General features: G+C 35.5%; 3 protein-coding genes across 5 annotated transcripts; 1 reads left to right on the top strand and 2 right to left on the bottom strand.

The window, feature by feature from the left end:
• Nucleotides 1-1203: 1203 nt before the first annotated feature.
• LOC119079887 (potential E3 ubiquitin-protein ligase ariadne-2) lies at nucleotides 1204-5578 on the top strand. Its single transcript, XM_037187970.1, has 7 exons — nucleotides 1204-1497; nucleotides 3551-3783; nucleotides 3880-4090; nucleotides 4157-4302; nucleotides 4369-4398; nucleotides 4468-5106; nucleotides 5172-5578. Exons 1-7 carry the CDS (start codon nucleotides 1428-1430, stop codon nucleotides 5316-5318), a joined length of 1476 nt encoding a protein of 491 aa, XP_037043865.1. The 5' UTR covers nucleotides 1204-1427; the 3' UTR covers nucleotides 5319-5578.
• Nucleotides 5579-11305: 5727 nt separating this feature from the next.
• On the bottom strand, nucleotides 11306-18292 carry LOC119079889 (cysteine dioxygenase type 1). Of its 3 annotated transcripts, none has more exons than XM_037187974.1 (5): nucleotides 18099-18292; nucleotides 13902-14180; nucleotides 11897-12195; nucleotides 11663-11832; nucleotides 11306-11591 (listed from the first exon to the last, which is right to left on the bottom strand). In XM_037187974.1, the coding sequence occupies exons 2-5, from the start codon at nucleotides 14156-14158 to the stop codon at nucleotides 11556-11558; spliced, it is 762 nt and encodes a 253-aa protein (XP_037043869.1). In that variant the 5' UTR covers nucleotides 14159-14180; nucleotides 18099-18292; the 3' UTR covers nucleotides 11306-11555. The 3 variants fall into 3 exon arrangements, with proteins under 3 accessions (XP_037043869.1, XP_037043870.1, XP_037043868.1); XM_037187975.1 differs by having other exon boundaries at nucleotides 18103-18292; XM_037187973.1 differs by lacking the exon at nucleotides 18099-18292 and adding an exon at nucleotides 15474-15800.
• Nucleotides 18293-19234: 942 nt separating this feature from the next.
• LOC119079884 lies at nucleotides 19235-20682 on the bottom strand. The gene is made up of 3 exons (XM_037187965.1): nucleotides 20613-20682; nucleotides 20456-20489; nucleotides 19235-20316 (listed from the first exon to the last, which is right to left on the bottom strand). Exons 1-3 carry the CDS (start codon nucleotides 20658-20660, stop codon nucleotides 19271-19273), a joined length of 1128 nt encoding a protein of 375 aa, XP_037043860.1. The 5' UTR covers nucleotides 20661-20682; the 3' UTR covers nucleotides 19235-19270.
• Between the last annotated feature and the right edge of the window lie 648 nt (nucleotides 20683-21330).

Here is a 21330-nt window from a genome sequence, read left to right as displayed (position 1 = left end):
CATTCGTTAAAATTCGTTCAAATGGTAGTGCTGCCAGCTTTACATGGAGTGTTTGATTTGTATTTGTTTATCACTTTGTAGAACACACCAATCTCATAAAATGGTAAAGTGCATGTGGTATGAAAAGTAACGGGAGAGTACCTACCCCAGAGACTGCAAATTTGTCAAAATAAAGTTAATCTTGTCACCTACACATACAAAATGAACTTGCTTCAGCTGTTTTTCAGACAATACAATCAAAACTGTTTAAATACTTGCTTTTACGGTTGTAGTACACGCGCGTGGTAGTGGTAAAACCGTAAAGACGTATAAACAGCTTTGAATGTTTGTGTGGATCAGCTGAAATAAACTAAAACATATTCATACTGAAAATTCACTGACCATATAGACATTTTAGGTTTTGACTCTATTCAATAAACTTCACACGAAAACTTGGACTTTCCAACTATTTGTCCATCGTTACATGATCAATGAGTATTTTTGAATTATTGAAATTGACCTTAAGAAAGCCGACTACCAGAGCGCCATCTACCGCACAAAGTATGAAAACACTCAGATTTGGATGAAAAAAATTGCAGGCAGTCATTTTATTAGATATAGATCTGTTCTAAGTACAGGTGGAAAGTGCATTTTTCTGTCAAACGTCATTCACAGAGCCATAACCTGAAAGCTTTTCCATACATTTTGCCAACATTTTGTTTGGTTATGTTGTCTGACGTTTGACATTTTGATGTTGTACTTGGAACATACCCTATTGAAGTCATTTTATTGAATATTTCCTGATTTTTTGCTGTACAAATCAAGATCTTCAGTTCTCGAGTACTTTTAGTTTGTTCAACATGGAAAAACACGCCAAACATATTTCGACCGATTTTGACAGTCGAGTTAACATACTTCAGGCTATATCCAATGAACGTCACCACAAGGTATGGTCGAATGTCAAACTTTGTATGTAGCGGAGGACATAGCGATTTCATATAAACAAACTCACCTCTCATGGGAGGTGAGTTTGTTTATATGAAATCACTATGTCCTCCGGTTTGTATGAACAGACCATACCTGGTTTATACTTTCATTTGTTATATCAAAAATTTTTTTTTTTTGATTTCATTCGAGCCATAAATTCAAATTATTCGAAACGTGCAAGTGTTGTCAGTTGCAAAAAAACACAACGAATTCGTTTGTGACTGACTTCGCTACAATTGAATGAAATGTCAAAGCAAGTAAATATGTAAAATTTTCTCTGTGTGAAATTTCTTTCCAAAATATTCTAAATAATGTCCGTGATCCAATTAAGCTTAAAATTAAACGAATAATTTCGTTGCAACATAACCGAATGTGTTAACAAATTAAATTACCGTGAAATTAGTGTGATCTCATTGGAAAAGCAGCTAGACACACGGATTTTGTTAAATCATCCCATCATCATGTCGAATGACTCTGATATGGATTATTCTTCCGAGGACAATGAATGCGAATACGATTATTACAATACAGGTATTTATAAAATGACAACCGAAAATATGTTCCATTGCCCGACTGAATGAATTTCTCGCTTGATAAGCTAATCTTGGAACGATATTCGTTATTCTATTTGTCATTGATTCTTCGCATTTTTGTATCTTTTCAAGGTTTTCATTTAGCGTGAGTGACATTGATCTTTCTGTATAGTAATATTGTCAATCGAAACCATTCAAATTCAGCATTTTAGTGCAATTCGATATTTAATTACGCAGTCGATTACATACAGTGTTTGTTTGGTCTTAGACAATTTTGAGCTTATTTTGAATGTGATGACGTGAAAAGTTACTGGTTTTACCTTCTTCACCAGAAATTTATTTTCGGTTCAGAAAAGATATGTTAACGATTACAATAACTTAGAAGTTTAAACTTGCTTTATTTACTTATTTAAAACCAAAAGCTAGACAGAAAAACAAGTGAGAGATTTTATCATAGAGGTAGACTACCTAGAGATTTTATATCAAACATTTGGAGATCACTTTACACAAATGAAGTAGCAGATTTTACGATTTTGTTGCGAAATTTTGTTTCTGAGGTTGATAATTATAAACTAAGTTAAATTTATGTTCCTGAAAGTTTATGACATGATCCACATCTAAAAGGTATAACCTGATGTATTAGTATGAACATTTCACGTAAACTTGACCTGATTGGTTTGATAGAAATTAGGTGCACTAGTTCAGGTCGGGCAGATATTTTTTACATTTTTTGAGTTCATCTTCTATTTCATACTGAGCTTTGACCTATTCTGATGATCTGTCTGGTTACTCGTTATCAACCCTTGTCAACCTTTCAGAATCATCTTTTATTAACAATGACGACAAAAGGAAGCAATGAGGTCTAGTCTGTTGCTTTCTTATATAGTTAAAAGTAAGGTAAAACAAATGAAGCAAGACATTTTGTGTCAAACAATAGGCGATAATTCAATTAAATGAAGCAGGAGATCTAATGATTATATGACAATTCCGTTTCTGAAAGGTTCACAGTTCATAGCCAGCTATCCGTTTCTATAAAATTCGTTGCCTCAATCTGTATTGTTTTGTGCATGGAAAATAACCACTGAATACAACGTTATCGCATTTTCAAATTGCATCTTTCTCTTATGTCGGTTTCATTTCAATTTTTCCTTATCGGAAAATTACCTAAATCTAAACCACATTCACTTACAGCATTTAAAAATAGATGTCGCGATGTTATTAAACGTTTTTGTATATTATGCTATGATCCAGGGCCTATTTTTGGAAAATTAATTTGCTAAACTTTTCCAAAATTTCCTAAGATTTCCCAAAATTTTCTAAATTTTTTATTAGCAAATTTTAGTAAATTTTGGGAATTCTTAGGAAATTTTGGAAAATTTTAGCAAAATCATTTTCCAAAAATAGGCCATGCTATGATCTATGTTCTATGTATCTATGTATCGAACACTCGGGAACCACAAGGTCTATCTCGCCGAGACGGTAAACGTCCAGACGGTTTGGCCAGCTACCCCTGGAGCCACGGAAGATCGTTAATCTGGGACGTCACAGTGGTTGACACTGTAGCTCCATCGTACATCAATCTAACATCCAACAAAAGTGGGGCTGCAGCTGATCATGCAGAACGCGACAAACACAACCATTACATTGACTTGAAGCGTCGTTACCATTTCACGCCCGTGGCATTCGAATCGTTTGGGTCTATCGGACCGGAAACTGAATTGTTCTTGTCAAATTTGGGAAAACTTATGAAACGCAAAACCGGCGATCCGCGAAGTCTGGATTTTTTGCTCCAACGGATTTCAATTGCCATCCAGAGGGGCAATGCAGTGAGCATCCGTAATACCTTCTGTGATAATAGTGATGCTAACGTATTCTTGTGATAATTTCAAAAATTCTTCTATTTATGTAATTTAATTGTATAACAAAGTCAAATGAATAAAAAATGCAAATTTAAAAAAAAAATGTATCGTTGATGCTAATGGAAAGAATTTACCTAAGAACTTAAAAACTCTTTGACGATTAGTTGAATTATATTGGTTTACTGATTCCAGGCGTTGCAGATGTTGATATCGAACAAATCGATCCGAAAAAGACAGACCCCGAGTATTTAGAGTTTCAATGCTTGACCGTCGAAGAAGTGGAGAAATTACTCAATGAAACTGTGGAACATTTAAGCAATACGATCCATTTGACTCCATCACTGGCGAAAGTGCTACTACTGGAACATGAATGGCAAGCCAATGAAATCGTCGAAAAATATAATCGTAATCCTAATGGTTTGTTGGTGAGTGTTCAGTAATTTAAATTACATTTTTCCGATGCCCATCATACGATGAACATAGAATTTCAAGTCACAAAATGTTTACTTATTCAATCACAGATACGTTCGAGAATTAAACCACAGAACGTTCCTGCTAAAAAGCCAGTTCCAAATGAGTGTTCATCGTCCACCAGCCAACAGTCTTCTTCTCAACAAACCTGCACAGTGTGCGCATCAAATCATTCGACTCAAAACTACTTCAATCTATCGTGCGGTCACTCGTTTTGCAAGGATTGTTGGGCAACGTTCTTCGAAACTCAGATAAATCAGGGTACGCAAATCGAAACTTCGCATCAGCTTCCGAGTGCAGATTTTGAATTTAAAATTTTGTTGTTAGGAATCTCAACTGCAATCGGGTGCATGGCATCAAAATGTAATGTGCGGGTTCCAGAAGAGTTGGTGCTGAGTTTGTTGACAAAACCAACTATTCGCGACAAGTACCAACAATTTACGTTTTTGGACTATGTGAAGTCACACCCGGAGGTATGTTGCTCTCGTAATTGATTTTGTTTGCCCTATTTAACACTTTCGTATTGAACGTATTTCCAGCTGAGATTTTGTCCAGGCCCAAACTGTCAAGTACGTGGATTCATGACAATATTTCATGTTAATTCGGGCCTTTTGCGTTCAAAACTAATTTTCTTTCAGATCATCATTCGAAGTTCATCCATAACACCCAAGAAGGCAATTTGCAATTTCTGTGGTTCCTCATTTTGCTTCAAATGCGGTACCGACTATCACGCACCCACCGATTGTCAGGTTATCAAAAAATGGTTAACAAAATGCGCCGACGACAGTGAAACTGCCAACTATATTAGTGCACACACAAAAGACTGTCCCAAATGTAACATATGCATCGAAAAGAATGGCGGCTGCAATCACATGCAATGTTTCAGCTGTCGCCATGACTTTTGTTGGATGTGTTTGGGCGATTGGAAAACGCACGGTTCCGAATACTATGAATGCTCGCGCTACAAAGAATATCCGAATATTGCTCATGAATCGGCGCATGCACAGGCTAGAGAAGCGTTGAAAAAGTATTTGCATTATTATGAGCGCTGGGAGAACCATTCCAAATCGCTGCAATTGGAACAGGAAACATTAGACACGCTTAAATCGCGCATCAATACAAAAGTGATGAAAGGGCTGGGAACGTGGATCGACTGGCAGCATTTGTTTAACGCGGCAACGTTACTGGCACGATGTCGATACACATTGCAATACACCTATCCGTATGCGTATTTTATGGAGGCTGGATCACGGAAGGATTTATTTGAATACCAACAGGTGAGCGTTTGGAGAATTTGTCGTGATGTCTTGAGTTTGACATGTATTGACCGCTTCAATTTCAGGCTCAATTGGAAGCGGAAATAGAAAATCTTTCATGGAAAATCGAAAGGGCTGAGACCACCGACCGAGGCGATCTAGAGAATCAAATGGACGTGGCCGAGAAACGTCGAATTACCTTGTTGAGAGACTTTTTTCCGCGTAGTGCATAATGAATGTTTAATTTGTATCACAAATTTATTCGTTTTAGTTGCCGTATTTTCTTTGGTCTTTTCTTTTTGCTTTATTGCGCTGCCGTTTTTTTATAGTTGTAGTTATTCTCCGTGTAGATTAAAAAAAAATATTTTTCCAGCGCGCAATATTCAGCCAGCATTCTAACCGATGAATCAGTATCACAACGATTGTGCTGAATTGTTTGCTGACGAGGCAATTTGAAGAGAAAAATAAATGAATTCCATTCTTAAAATACCAATTTCGTGTGTATGTTTAGGATTTTCATTGAACGAATGTATTATTAGTGCGGGAGTGTGCTGTATTTAAAGTCTAATTTCGAATAAAATCAGTAGAATGAGTTTTTTTTTAAGTTACGTGGTTTCATTTGCAAGAAAACCGGTAATCACCTGGGTACAGATAGAAACGACAAAAAAAAGAGCCGACCTCCGGCAAACATGGTCTGATACAGCAAAATGCATGGTAAAACGAATCCCTTACAAATCCTCTAACAAACATTTAACTTAAGACATTTTCTTTATTAAAAGCGAAAAAAAGGCTGCAAAGTAACCAGTAAAAACCAGTAAAAAAACGATCTTTTCAAAAAACAAATATTTACAATAAATAAAAATCATTAATTCTATTACGTTCCAAGGTCCCTAAAATGCAGCTAGAATTTCTTCGTTGAATCGCAATTGAAACCTTCTGCAGCAGGTAGTCCATAGAGCACGGTTCCCCAGAAGCCTTTTGCATTAATGATCCCAATTTCTTTATAAATGTCTTTGTCTCAGGACCCATGCTACCTAGTGATTCAAAAGCAATAGGTGTGAATAAATAATTATCTTTTAAACAAATGTAATAATTGTGCTTAAATCTTTCGGCATTATCAGCAATCGAACCAGCTTTTTTGGATGACTGATTAACATAAGAAGGGGCTTGGGTGTCTCTAATGGTTACATCCCACAAAATAGGTCTACCGTGACTCCATGGAATTAGAGTCATACCATCCGGTCATTTCCCGTCATCTCTAGAAATTCCCGGAGGCTGTACTAAATTCGAAAACCCTGCAGAAGAAAATGCATGAGAAAAGATTTTGTTAACTTCATCATGTCCAGGAATCCATCCTCCGCTTTTATTGCAAGATAAACCATGTAAGCCATCCTTCTTAACGTTTTTACCGCAAAGACATTTACGTTCTTCGCATAATTGACAACCTAGACGAAGACCAACAGCAATTCGTGCAGAATTGGTATCTAATATAAAGCCTAACTGACTAAACATTGGAACAAAAGAAGTAACAGATTGAATCGTCACATGGGTAACTCCAGCTAATTTCAGACTTTTCGAAATACTTTCACCGAATGAAAACCGATTTCAGTAAACTTTTTTTCCTTGAAAGCTGTTGACTAGACGCGTCGTTTAAGCCCCATATTAAGTTGGTGGCCGAAAATCTCGGGGAGATACAACCATAAAAATTTATGCTTGTTTTTAGCATTTTTTTTTTACTGAAGGCTATTGACAAGACGTGTAGTTTGACACAAATATGAGTTAATTGGCATAACATCTCGGGGAGATATGACCAAAAAGTGTTTGTTTGTATTCGACATTCCGAGATATTCTCAATAAATCTCAACTGATTTATGTAAACTTGTTTCCCTGTAGAAACGAACGCTATAATTCCACAATTGCACCAAATGACACGAAATTAAATTTTTAGAAGATTTTTCGTTCATTCTGCTTCGAAGTAAGGTGAAATCACCTCAACCCAAACGTTGCCAAAATTACATTTTTCCATTAAAAAACTGAAGATCGGTGTCACTCGAAAGCTGCAGGAGATGACTTCACGAGAAAAATAACTTTGACTTGATCAGGTTAGTTGGGTGAGAGAAGTAGGTGAAATCAGCTTCCCAGTGATAAGTGTCATCCTCGAATTTTGACTCGTCGAGGTTATCTCGAAAAATTTTGTAACCATTTTTTTAACGGTTTTGAGCCACAACAACATTTTCTGTTAGGCAACAATCACCTATTTCGAAAAAAAGTTCTGGCTATTAATGACCACCGAAAAATGTCAATTTTATAGACATCACAAATGATGGGCTACCAACCTCATATTGGGCTTAAACTGCGCATCTTGACCATAGCTTTCAGGGGAAAAAAAAGTTTACAGAAACCAGTTTGCATTTGGTGAAAATATTTCGAAAAATCACAAACGCAACTAACAGCCGACTTTTGTGATCACACAAGTCACACTTCGCAGGCTAAAAATTCCAATTCTTGTTGAAATGAAATCACTGGGTCTCCTGAAAATTAGAAAATTAATAGAACATAGCCAACACAGCTCACTTTATACCTCAGAAATGACGAAATTTGTAACGCAACTAACCCTGAAGTTACCCATATGGCGATTCGCTTGCCTTTACTGTAAAAATTTAGATTTCATCGGCGTCTATACAGGCATGGCCTCATATTTCCATAACTTTTTTTAGGAAGAAATAGTACGTTTCGTACCTAGGACTAAAAGTCTTTTTTAGCGTGTGAGAAGTTTCCAGACAGAGCCGAAGGCGAGGTCTGTAATCGAATACGCTAAAGAAGACTTTTAGTCCGTGGTATACGAATAATATTTTTCCTAAGTATGAAAAATACTTTTCATTCAGGCGGACCAAAAACGTCACTTTCTCTCTCACAGATAAAGAGCCAAAACGAAAACAGTTTTTCACTAATTTTCGTCCCAGTTGCATCTTTTGTTCAGAATGTAACTGCGCTACGCTCCGCTCTGCACGTTCACCACCCGGGTCTAAAATGCATCTTTTTGGTCCCAGTGACATAATAAACTATTATCCAGCAAAATTTAGAGAATTTTTGTTCGGTTAGGAGTTATTTTGCTTGGATTCTACAAAACAATTCCCAACTTTTTCCATAATATTACCACTTCGTTCCTCTTGCAACTTTTTCGAATGGACTAGAACCTCGATCAACGTTGTATCTACCACTGTAGGTATGCCGGTATTTTTTTCGCACACGACGTCTTGTCGACCTCGGCTTCGCCTCGGGTCGACAATCGACATCTAGTGCGAAAAAATACCTTCATACCTACCTTGATAGATAAATAACTATTTTCAATTGCGTTGATTCCAAGTTTCATCTAAATCGTTTTGTTATAATGAGCTTTTTCAACAACATTTCTCTGTTTCTTTAACCCTCAAAAGAAATCTACTTCATTTCAAAGTCTGAAACTCTGTGAAACATAAGTGACTGTGGGTGGGGCATATGTAATTGAATTAAAAAAAAAATCTTCGAAGTTAGTTTCGTTACTTGTATGTTCTAGCTGTACGATAATGTGTTGGATTTACAGCATGTTAGGAGGAATATATTTTCTCCTCTGGCGAAACTTTTGAAGCCTTTGTTGTGAAAAATATTGTGTCTAAATCGGGAAAAAGTTGGAATAGTTATTTATTACGTATCTGTGGTGGACGATATATGTTAGGCAATTTCGCGGATTGTAGTCCGAACGAAATGATGGCAACAAGCGAAAGTGCCTAAAATAAACCGCCCCCCACAAATACTTTACAACTTTTCATGCAGGCAGAGGACCTAAATTAGGAGAACATTCGGAAATTTGTGCCCAAGACATGAAAATTGCATTTTCTCGGGTGACTTGTGGCCCTCGCTACGCGAGCAACCGGAAAATAAGATATAACAAAAAGAAACCAAAGTAGAAAATTAAAAACGAAATATTTAAGGCGAATTAAGGACGAGTAAGAATTTCTAGTTAGTTTTTACTGTGCAATTGGAGACTTAGTCTAAATTCACAGTCATCCGTTTTCATTACGTTTTACCTCCGTGTACATGACAGTTGGCAATGCGTACAATAGAGAATATTGTTTGAAATTACAAGTGACACGTACACGGAGGCAAAACAGATGACTGTGAGGTCATCTTTAATACTGTAACTTGTTCTGGTTCGTAACGACGATGAAAAACCTGAACTTTCAAACCTCTTCAATTCGGCTTATCAATTATTAGTCTGGGTTCTTATATGCTGGGGAACTTATCGAAAATTTGATTTATTGTGTCAAACACTAGGTGATACTTCAATCAAATGAAGCAGCAGATCTAATGATTATATGACAATATGTCGGTCTCTTCTGAAAGGTTCATAGTCAACTATACGTTCGTTGCATTTACTCAGTTTAATCTCAATGTCTCAATCTATATTGTTTTTGTGCGTGGAAAATAACAAGGTAACTGTAGTGTGACATATTACCTTGGAAATTAACCACTGATTTCATTTAAATTTTTCTTTTAAATGTAAATCCACTAACACCTTCCTTATCGGAATGACAACAAATCATCGGAAAATTACCAAAACCAAAACAACATTCACTCACAACAACTTCATTTTAACATTGATGTAGCGATGTTCTTAAATAATTTACCCAAGAAGTTTAAAACTTTTTTACGATTAGTTGGTTTACTCATTCGAGGCGTTGCAGATGTTTGGATCAAACGAATCGATCCGAAAAAGACAGACCCCGAGTATTTAATGCTTGACCGTTGAGAAATTACTCAATGAAACTGTGAAAAATTTAAACAATACGATCCATTTGACTCCATCACTGGCGAAAATCTTTATCTGACTACCTCGTTTATATTATTAGTATTAAGTAATCGGAAATGATAATTTTTCATTGAATTGTCAGCCATTCATAGTGTCGGAAATACTATGAACAAAGGAAGTAATAGATTTATGTATTTCAAATGACATTGATTCCTAAATGGAACGAGGGACACTAGCCATTATTTTCGAATAAACAGTTCGACATTAGCCCAATTCCCGTCAACGCTGTATTAACAAAAGAGTTTTCCGAAAAATTGAACCTCAACCAGATTTCCACTTAACAAAAATACCTTTTGATGCCATCACAGTTCTCATGGCATCATAACAGAATAAAAAACTAACTCAATCAGACATTCAACCGAAATAGCATTGCCCTGCTTTTTGTCATCGATTTATGAAGTCTCCGATTTGGTGGACAGTTTGTTATCTGAACCTTACCGACAAATTGATCCAGCACTGTTGGAGGCAGAAAAAATTTGGTCCGAAAAGTTTGGTGATCTTCCCGAAAAACATCTACGAAATATTCAATCAATCTGGGAGTCAAAGGAAATAGATCACAAAATTAATTTCCTGGGTGGTTTGTTGAAACATAAAACTAATGAAGCTCGTTTCAAAGCAAACGCCGTACGTGAATCAGGTGCTTGGCTCAATGTATTACCATCTCCGCAACTTGGAACATATTTAACAAACGATGAGTTTCATGTTGCATTGTCGTTACGACTTGGTGCACCAATCGTTCAGCCTCATGTCTGTATTTGTGGAGACAAGGTCAATAAATATGGGTACCATGGTTTGTCGTGTATCAAAGCGAGTGGTACGAATTCACGTCATGCAAGTGGAAATAACATCCTACAACGAGCATTGAAATCGGGAGCAATTCCGGCTATTCTTGAACCGCCAGGATGTTCCAGACCCGATGGGAAAAAACCGGACGGATTAACACTAATACCGTGGGCGAGAGGAAAATCGTTGCTGTGGGATTTTACTTGTGGCGATACGTTTGCTCCTTCGTACTTAAATTCTTCGTCACGAAATGCTGGTTCTGTAGCAGGGAGAGCTGAGGCTAAAAAGATAGATCATTACTCTCACTTGGCAAGCCAGTTTATTTTTATCCCAGTCGCTACTGAGACATCTGGTGTTTTCGGAAAGTTGGGATTGGAATTGATAAAGAAAATCGGAAGCAAAATCACGGAATATACAAACGAAAAGCGTGCGACGTCGTATCTAATTCAACGAATTAGTATCGCTATCCAGAAGGGGAATGTAGCATCGATTTTGGGAACTATTCCGCCTTCGAAGGACTTAAGTGAAATATTCTATTTGTAAATTCAAATAATACGGAAATAAATGAAAAACTTACTTGAAAAAAACTCAAAATATTTTCTATTTGTTTTTAAACGTTTAATGTCATAAAAATAAATTAAACAATTTTATGATGGTAAGTAACTAATTGGATAAAAATATTTGCGTATGAATTATACAGATTTAACATGTACCTCTAACAACAATAGCAGATTCGTTAGATTGAGTTAGATTCCGTTATTAATCGACACATAGCCATTCTCCACCGTAGGTACCTGTCGCAATAATAACAATCGTCAGTAGTTTCTCCTTATACGCATTAGTTATCTTCTGGTAGTGTTGTTGTAGTGGCAGTCTATTGTTGGAAACAATGGAGAAAAATGAAAAAAAATTCCAAAATTGTAAACTCTCTCGTGAGTCTGGTACCTTATCCCGTTTTTCTCCAAATTTGCTCCAAAAAGTTACATTACAGCTGGTTCGTTTCCCCGTTTTTTTGTTGAAAATGGAACAAGAATCGAACGGCGGACAATATAAATGCAACGAAACGGCACTGTCACTGTGGCTAGGATTTTCAACCCGATGAAGTCCAAGTGTATCTGTTAATCCCGAAATAACATTTACAAGAAAAATCGGAAGCAATTGAATGCATGATCCAATTACCATTTATATAGCATACACCATCCGTTTCCAGTGTAGTCCTCGATATTTCTTGCAACTCTTCGCCATCATATTCCATCAATTGTTCGTCGTTCATTCCAATATCACCGATCTGTTTCTCTTCGGTATCGGTGCCATTACTGGGCCATGCATATCGAACTTCTTGCAATTCTCCTCTCAGCATTTTCATGAAACAATGGGCATCGGCATGATCATGAATAGCTGAGCCGTGGCCTTCACCCCAACACAATATCATCAGATTGAATTTTCCATTCCCGGCATCGACTAAGTTTCTTGTGTACCTGATGGAGAGATAAATATACACGACGTGTGAATAGATTGAAATGGGAACATCGTCGTCATAGAATGTTATGTTATTATGTTAACGTTGTTTTTCTGCTAAGTTCTGATAAGATCGTTCCACAAGCTCATTTCTATTCGCAAGATTATTTTGATTTTTTTTTCTTGTGTAAATAAATTGTGTTTAATAAAGCATTAGAACGTCCATCATATATTTTACTAAAACGCCAAAAGATCATGTTTAATCAATATGCTTGTTAACAGCGAAGAGTCACCTCATTCATTTTATCTCTTTATAATTTTTTTTTTCTCATGTTATTTTATAAAAAGGTTCACCTCTTAAGCTAACAGTCTGGCAGGCAGATAACATGTAAAGATGGCAATAAATTTCGTCGTTTTTATCTCTTCGGTCTTTTGAAGAAATGAGAACGAAAAAACACACCCCAAAAAATGGATTATGTTCAATGAACTCAAATCCTGGAGCGATGAACTCGTGAAACTTACTAGATAGGAACTTAAGCAAGAATAGACAGGTCAAGAGATCCTATCTGTTCTTGTGATCTAGCACCGGATACGGATGAGGATGTGTACCTTATGAATTGTCCTCTTTACACTGGCGTTGATTTTGTACCTTTGGTATAATGAACTCCGTGATGGAGAGCCATCTTTCGATGGAGAGTGCCTTAGTCCTGAACCTGAACCTGTTTTATTTTAACCTGACAGGACAAGTATACCTAAGACTGACGTCAAGTCGATATTGATTACATCCAGTTCAGGTCAAAACAGATTTCAGGTGACTCAGGTCAGGTTCAGATAAAACGTAACCTGTTTCGAGCCTTAAAATGACTTCCTATTAAAAACTGGAAGATTCCTGTATTAGAAGAAGTAAGGCTTGGCGTAGAAAACAAAGAACCTTTTTTCTGTACTTAAGGTTTATCTTCGGTAAGTTTTCCTCGGGAAAATACATCAATTTGAATTACACGGTACTCGTGTTATGTAAGCCGAGCCGAGGCCAATTTTATAAATGACTTGATAACTAATTGAAACAAGTTGAAAATTTTCGTCATTTTTTCTTTTAAATCTCTGCACAACGAAAATCTGAACAATCCCTGATCAATTGACGTAAGAATAAAAAGCGAACAAGATAACAATAACCAAAAAAATTGAACTTAAGTATCTGAAAAACAACGATGAACAAAAAATTTCATTTCATAGCTTTCGGATCTAAATAACTTATTTTGAGAGATGTCTTTTACGTCTTATATGAGTTCCTGTTATCTTCGCTTAATTGTGACTATTTTGTAACGAAAGGCGCGTCATTTTATTTTTTACAATGTTTAACCTATTTGGGACTAGCTACGTTGAATTATATTGAGATGGAAAGCATGCACGTTAGGGTGAGAGCCTAGATTCGAAGGGTCAGATAATTTGTAAGAAAATATCGAAAGTTGGGTTTCTTTATACTAAAATACCACGGCAGAGTAAAATAAACCAGGCAGGAGCGGTTCATTTTCGAAACGTCAAATAAGGGACCTAATACACTGGATGAAAATGAACTCAAATGAACACTGACATAAATTGAACAATTTTGTTCGCAAAAAATATATGGCTACTAGATTATTCAGGTCCCTAGTCAAATCAGCGCTCCTGCCTGGTTAACTTTACTCTGTCGTGAAAATACTCAAAAATGATCAGATTACTCGTATACCTGAATCTATCGAATTTGGCAAATTTTTTCCATTCCGATGGATTCGATTTGTAGCTCAACAGCAAGTGATTGACATATTCGATGTTGACCCGGTCCGAATCGAATACATTATGCAATTCGGCGATCAATTCTGATAATGTTTCCACTGATTTGAAGTGTTTTAATGGCTTGTCGATTCCAGTGAATGTTTTTGTTAACGATCGGAGGTGTTGCTCTTGTTGTTCAATAGTATTGTTGAATGCAGTGAGTGTCGACATTATCGTAGCCGTTTTCTGTTATCTGCAATTGAAAAGTTTAGTTAATTAAGCAGAACTTGCTTATAAATATTTGTGATGATTATTTGCATGCAAAGGAGTTGAATTCATTTGAAGCAACGCACTTCAAGCAAAAGTGGTACTTTAAATAGGGTACTGAAACTTGACAGTGCAAAGCGTTGTTTGAAGGGAAAACAAGAAAATTGATATTCGCCATGGGGACTCATCAATTACATTATTTTTTCATATTAGAGAAAGGACTAAGTCTTCCAGTCATTGGTTTAAAAAATCTGAAGTGGCACGCCTTAAGGACATCGGAGGCGATTTTCAATGACCTCAGAAAATAGTGAAATGTCATGCAAGTACTGACAATAAGGCCATAAGTGTAAAAATCGGGTAGTTCGAGCATTATGCTTGGAGACGTTCAACATTGTATAAAAGAGTACAATTTTCACTTTGTTAGAGGTCCATATTTTACAATTTTTGTTTGATTTTTACGAATGTAGCGATAACTTTAGAGGGTAATCTAACACACTACTCATTTTTCCACTACGTAAAATGTGAACTCGCACACAATTTTGCGTTACGAAAATTTCATATAGACAAAGTTCTTTCTCTACGCAGTGTAGCATGTCGAAAGTTTGACTCGTATCGGATCTCGGGTGGTAATTAAAAGTTTTAATTTATCATTTGAATTTGGTATTTCTTTGGAGCAGTAGTGTTTTCCCTCCATATTGTAATAGATCGGGTCAGTCCAATGAACACATTTTATCAGACACCAGAAAAATTCCACAATTTTGAACCTTCATTCATATGAGACATCCGTTCCACCATAACCTTAAATTCAACTCATTTCAGATAATTTTTCCATTAGAAACAATCTATGAAAGGGTCTCATTTTTATAATAGAAATGTCGTTATCGCTGTTTTCATCGACCCCACTTGGTTTATTCATTTCAAGTTCTGTTGGAAATCGTCGACCAAGATCCACAATGTATTGAAAGAGTGTCTCTGTATACAAGACTCTCCATACCAAACTGCGAACACATTTAGAGGAGAAGTGTTACTTATTTCCAAATAGTGTCATTTGTCGTCTTTCCCTTCGATTAACATCTAAGGAATTCGAAGGAGTCTTATTAATCCATTTTAATATTTAACGGTTTAAGAAGTTGGAGTTTTAGTGCTTTAGTCAAAGATTTCATTTTTTTTAAATTTATATTCTCTTCGGTTAGGTACTTTTTAGGTTTTTAGGATACATCGCTTTCAACTTAAGTTATACACAGAAAAATATTCGCAAAGAAAGTATCTAAGAACTTACCCTATCGAAGGTAGCTCTAACGTAGTATAATGAATTTCGAAATTATTTTCTTCTATTAAAAATTAAATCACCAACCACTCTTGTTGTGTGTTTTAAAATTCTCTGAAAAACTAAAAACTGTTCTCCTCTTATAGGAACTTTCTTTTACGACAAAAACCAACAACAACAACCAAATATTGTATGCACAACCGTAAAGACGTAAGTAATCCAACAGCAAAAAAATAACAACTAAGAAAATCTGGAACAGTATCACTCTCAAGTCAAGTTCGCACAGTAACTGAATCGTACTTTTATTGAAACTTTGGGCTCGCGATCCTCACATGTATGAGTTGAAATTTCAAAAGTTTGATAATTATTGTTGTAACTTAACATCCATTTATATAGATTTATAATACTGAAATATGAAATTGTTGTTCTTTCTATTTTCAAAATAAAGTTGTTATCATCCATTTTATACGATTTATTTACTTACTTCGCGCCACAAGTGTAGTATAGGTCGTGGTATTACGCGCAAGAATGTTGTGAAGTTTAAAATGTACGGTTTGAGGTAGCGGTAGTTATTGTAAATTATTTAATAACACATTCATTGATAATTGAACGTTCAATTATTGTTTGTATACCATGGTAAGCAAATACACTCTGTGTGTATTACACACATGATTTGCTCTTGTTTAATGGTAAATAATCGCAAGAGATATTTACCAATTTTCTTGGAAAATTACTCTTTTTCACCTGTTACGGTCACTCACTTTATATAGACGTACTTTCTTTCATAAATGGACTGGACATAGTTAATGACAAGAAGTTACACCTGCACTTCTATCGAACCTAACTTTTTAATGAGTTTTCCATTGATGGATTTGACACCACGTATCGAGCCACGTATGCATTATGGAGCGGAAAGTTTCTCATGGAAATAATTGTCAAATAAAAGGTCACATATTTAAACGACGATGACCAAAACACATCTGCATGTTATATAAAAAATTAATGAAGTACAAGATTTTCAAAAAAAATCAAAAACTAGTTCAACATGTAACCAATCTAATTATTATACCGCAATTTGTTCAGTAAGCGATAAAATGACTTAGAAACTGGTAATCACCTGTTATCGACAGGAGCGAAAAATAAGAGTCTTTGCATATTCAAACTTCAAACGAGCGAGCGTTTATCAGACGTTAAGCAAAAGGAGTAGCAGATTTAATGAATATATCTCTACACGTTTTTCTAAGAGATTAACATATAGAAACAATGCCCTTTTGGCTCCTTACGTTTAAGTTACTTCATTACGATTCCCTGGGCTAAAATCAGGTAATAAATCAGTTCCCTTCATCTATAAGCTTTAATATTAGATTAGAACGAATTATTACGGCAGAAGACTTAACAACAGAGGGAGAAAAGAGCGTGATGCCAAGCATGTGCTTTGATATTTCCGTTACATTCTGTAGCGAAAACTATTTCTTTGAAATGGTCTTTGACGTCAATATTGCATTATACATTGGATCGTGGAAATGGCGAGAAAATGCACACTAAAAATAACTGAAATTCATTTGATAAAATATTTATAAAATTTAATCGAAACGTTTCCGACCTTTTGGCGATAAGCAATAATGTGGATTGATCGGTTATTTATTTATTCAATATGACAGAAGGAACGAGATAACCACGTGGTATTGAAACTATGTTATCAGTTAGAATATGTTCACCCTAAATTTTTATTTAGCAGCTGAGAACAATTGCTGAATAGTTTTTAGCTTACTTTCATTTAAAAAGCTAATTGTGATTTTTGGCATTTGTACTCGTAAGTAAATAATTTTCTGGAAATTTTCAGAATTTTTTGAAAATTCACCATACTCCTACAATGATGATACATCACGTGGAACCATTGAAGCGTTCATTTCTTATCAGTGACTACATCACGTTTTATTTGAATATTAATTACGTAGACTCGATTCCATTAAAATGTTTTTTTTTTCTCAAAATAAGATGAAAACAAAAATATGAGGGAAAATTTTTGTTGATCTTTTTTGGCAACAATGACAACTTTTTCACAAGTTTACTCTACCGTAATTACCATAATTTTTTCATTCTACAAAAATTCATTTAAAAGAAATTTCGAGAGAATTTAATTTGCAATATAATTTACGTTGCCTCTATATGTGGACACTGGTAGATAGTTGGAGCTGATATACTCCAACTTATTGGTCTCTTATCGAATATGGTCAAATAAAGTCAAACACATTTCAGATGCCATGATCATGATCCATTATGTCATCAATAATGCAATATTAAAGATGCGAACAGGTTGACAGTTTTCAGGTCAAGTTTGAAGTAAACTGAACTTTTTATTAGCATATTGCAGTTTTGTCTTTTTCAATTGACTTAAAAAACTTACAACTTACAACTTTGCTTACAACTGGAGTATACCCTTAAACAGACGCATAAACTGTTGTAGTGATATCAAGAACGTTTGTGAGGTTAAAATTATTTTCTTTCTACAAACCTTCCGATTTCTGCCTTAATCAGTGGCAATTTTGTACAACAACATGACAAATCGAGAATAATACAATGCCAATCGAGTTACTTTTTCAAAGGACCCGAAAATCTTACATTAACATGTCGTACCTACGTCAATAAATTTCCAATGTTAGAATTATGATTAATGTCGTGGAAGAGCTAGAACCACTTAAAACACTTTAGAATATTCGGTTTTAATTAACATATTTTACACGTTGATGGTCACAAAAAAAAAAAACAAAAAAACTTTACAGGAACACTAAAGACAGGTCAACGCGTAAATTTATGATTTCTGGACTGACCATCAACGCTTCAATAAGCTGACTTTTCAAACAAAGAAAACCTTTCAAATGATGTTTGCTCATCAAAAGGCTGAATGTTATGTAATGGTGATGTTGAAAACAATGGATCGGTTTGTTCAATAAGGCTGTTCTCCACTTTCTCTATGGCCATCATTCCTTTCTTGCGATTGTAACGCGTTTTACGATATACAATGTCTACGCCATAAACTAGGTGTGTACTTTCTGTTGCCTCTGGTAAAAATGATTCGTTTCGGGGAAATATTAACCTGTTGCAGACGGCAAGCATATGACCAGTATTATTATCCATCGATCAACGTATTTTTAAGGGGGACCATATTACCCAGAGCTTGTCAATATTTTTGTCGTCATTTTCGATAACCGGCTATTCAAGCCGTATGTAAAAGGTAAGAATTTATTTCCCTGACATTTAGTGTGTAAACTGACATACGTTTGTACCGTTACATTTTACCTTGTGCTAGCAATTATTTTACTCAAATCATGAGAGCACTTGAACTGGGTCAGAAGTTCAGACAACACTTTTTTTTACATTTTTTTCCTTGTAAGTGGATTTGCATCACGCTATGGTTGTTTCGAATTTATAACCGGAAGTAAATTTTTTATTCTGAATCAATCCAATAACTTTGACCTTTCAGCAACGCACTTCAAGCATATGAGTGTTACCCTAGATAGAAATACTGTAAAAATTCGGAACAAGTACAATTGTTAACATAGCAGTATAATGTACATTTTAGCAGCACTTAGGGTGGTCAGTATGTAAAATGTACATATATGCGGAACGTAGTATTCAACAGTCTTGTAAAATAGTTCTGCGCAGTTAACACCCTCAAAATCGTGATAAATCAATCAGAGCACTAAAGATTGCACGAGCAAAATATCTTAATACTTCTAAAGTTTACCTTTTTATTGAGTTTCCAATACATTTTTATTAGGAAAGAATCAGTTCACATTTTTGGTCAATTAATTAATTTCATCGAAGACGTAGGATGCAAGTTTAGATGTAGCAAGCTCGGTTACGAAAATATTAGTTGACGTGGCTGCTATGCGATGAACCATCGCGTGTGGAGTTGGTATTAGCTTGGCGGACTCGCTCACAATTTCATTCCACAGAGAATTGAATTTAACCGTGATGAGAGCGTCAGGAATATCTTTGTTGAGTAATGACGTGGACAAAAGGTAGAGAGTATGCGTAGTCCAATAATTGACGTCAAATGCCAAATGAAGAAGTGCAGCTTTTTCACCTATGGGCGATTTAAGTCTGTAGTAAACGATGCTGTCATTTTCATCAATGAATCCAAATGTTCCAGTTCCTTGTGTGCTGTTACCAGCAAGTACAAACCACACGCCTTTCGGACCACTAATCATTCCTACTGGTGTCCTGCCAGTTGTAGACGTGACTGGTATTTGTGTAACGGATTTTGTCTTTGGATTCATCTTCATTATCATGTTAGAATTATCCTCTCCACTATATAACATTCGGTTGATTGGGTGCTGAGCAATAAATATTGGGTTCGGAAGACCTTGGTAGATTGTGTAATCGCTTGGGTTTAGGTAGTTGACGCACGTCACAGAAGCGGTTCCTTTATTAGTAGTACAAATCTCGTTACCAAATTCACCAACGTAATGCGGACCTTTTGCAGACGGAGGTAACAAAATTTCTCGTACAATTCTCGGCGGCGACTGACTATTGTTAACAGGATCGATCAAAACTACTATATTATCGGCCTCTAAAGTAACCCAGACCTTTCCGGGAAATTTGTTAGAAAGACTAAGTCCATGTACCATCGAAGTACTTTTCCCGATTCGAAAAGCTCCCATTCTCTGAATAACACCTTTTGAATCCACAACAGCTTTAATCAAAACACTTTCACTCATTTGTGAAATCAATATCAACTTGGAGTTGACAACGCATATTTCATGAGTTTGAACAGCATCGTGCAGGTCGTTCTCGAGGACGTAATCATAGCCGAAGTCACTCGAAGGTTCAACACGTTCGATTTGAACAGCTGAAAACAAGTAATTTGGTGACATCAGAAGGCAATCTTTCCTAGGTAATAAAATGAACGTAATAGTCGAAATCTAAAACGTAAAGCATTTCTTTGGAAGGATATTCTAAGTCATAAAACAATTCATCATTTTTCTTACTCGGTTTTTTTCGGCTAACCACAGCATTGCTACTCTAAAAAAGGAAATGATCGCATTTTACAAAAAAGCAAAGTAAAACGTAATGTTCTCTGACAGTTAAGATGAGACCATTGTGTTAACAAAGAAAAGATTGCAACTATCAATAAAAAAGACTTACATGTATCAATGCAACGATGGCACCTAAGATTGCTATAATATACTTCATCCTTCCCTTCAGTCTAATTACTAATTAAAAGACACATTTTCATAAATTTTTTATAAGAAAATATTGTACTTTATTTTTCGTTCAATTTTTCTTAAGTAAATATATGCTTTTCGTGTATTTAAATAAATAAAATATTTTTTTCCGTTCTGTTTGTTTTGTTAAGTACTCCCAATTGATCAAACAATTATACTCTTGTTACAGGTCTCATTATGGCGCTTCCCGGTGCATACGTCCGTACCAAAATAAAGTTGTGTGAAATTCGAAGAAGTGAATGAAAAGTCTTGTTCTTGAAGTATCAAAGATCCGAAAAGGAACCTACAAAACCAAATAAATTCTTTTACATGACTAGGGATAAAAAGATGAAAAGTAGAGTTTTTGTGTGAATTTTGTTGATCCGAGGTTTTTTATATTTTTTTTTTCTTGTAAGTGGACTTCACCCTTTGCTTGTTTTGAATTTATGAACGGAAGTAAATTTTTTATTCTGAATCAATTGAATAACTTTAACCTTTTAGCAACGCACTTCAAGCATGAGTGTTTCCCTTAATAGAGTACTAAAATGGGACAGTGTATCACACAAATTTTTTGCACTGTAAGATTTTAATTTTTTTTTCATACAAAGCAGTTTGGAAGGTGTAACTTGAAGCACTTTTGCTTGAAGTGCGTTGCTTTT

This window comes from Bradysia coprophila, unplaced genomic scaffold (genome assembly GCF_014529535.1).
Source record: "Bradysia coprophila strain Holo2 unplaced genomic scaffold, BU_Bcop_v1 contig_350, whole genome shotgun sequence".
Lineage (NCBI taxonomy): Eukaryota > Metazoa > Arthropoda > Insecta > Diptera > Sciaridae > Bradysia > Bradysia coprophila.
Note: the sequence above shows the minus strand (reverse complement) of the source record. Positions and strands in the feature narration are given on the sequence as shown.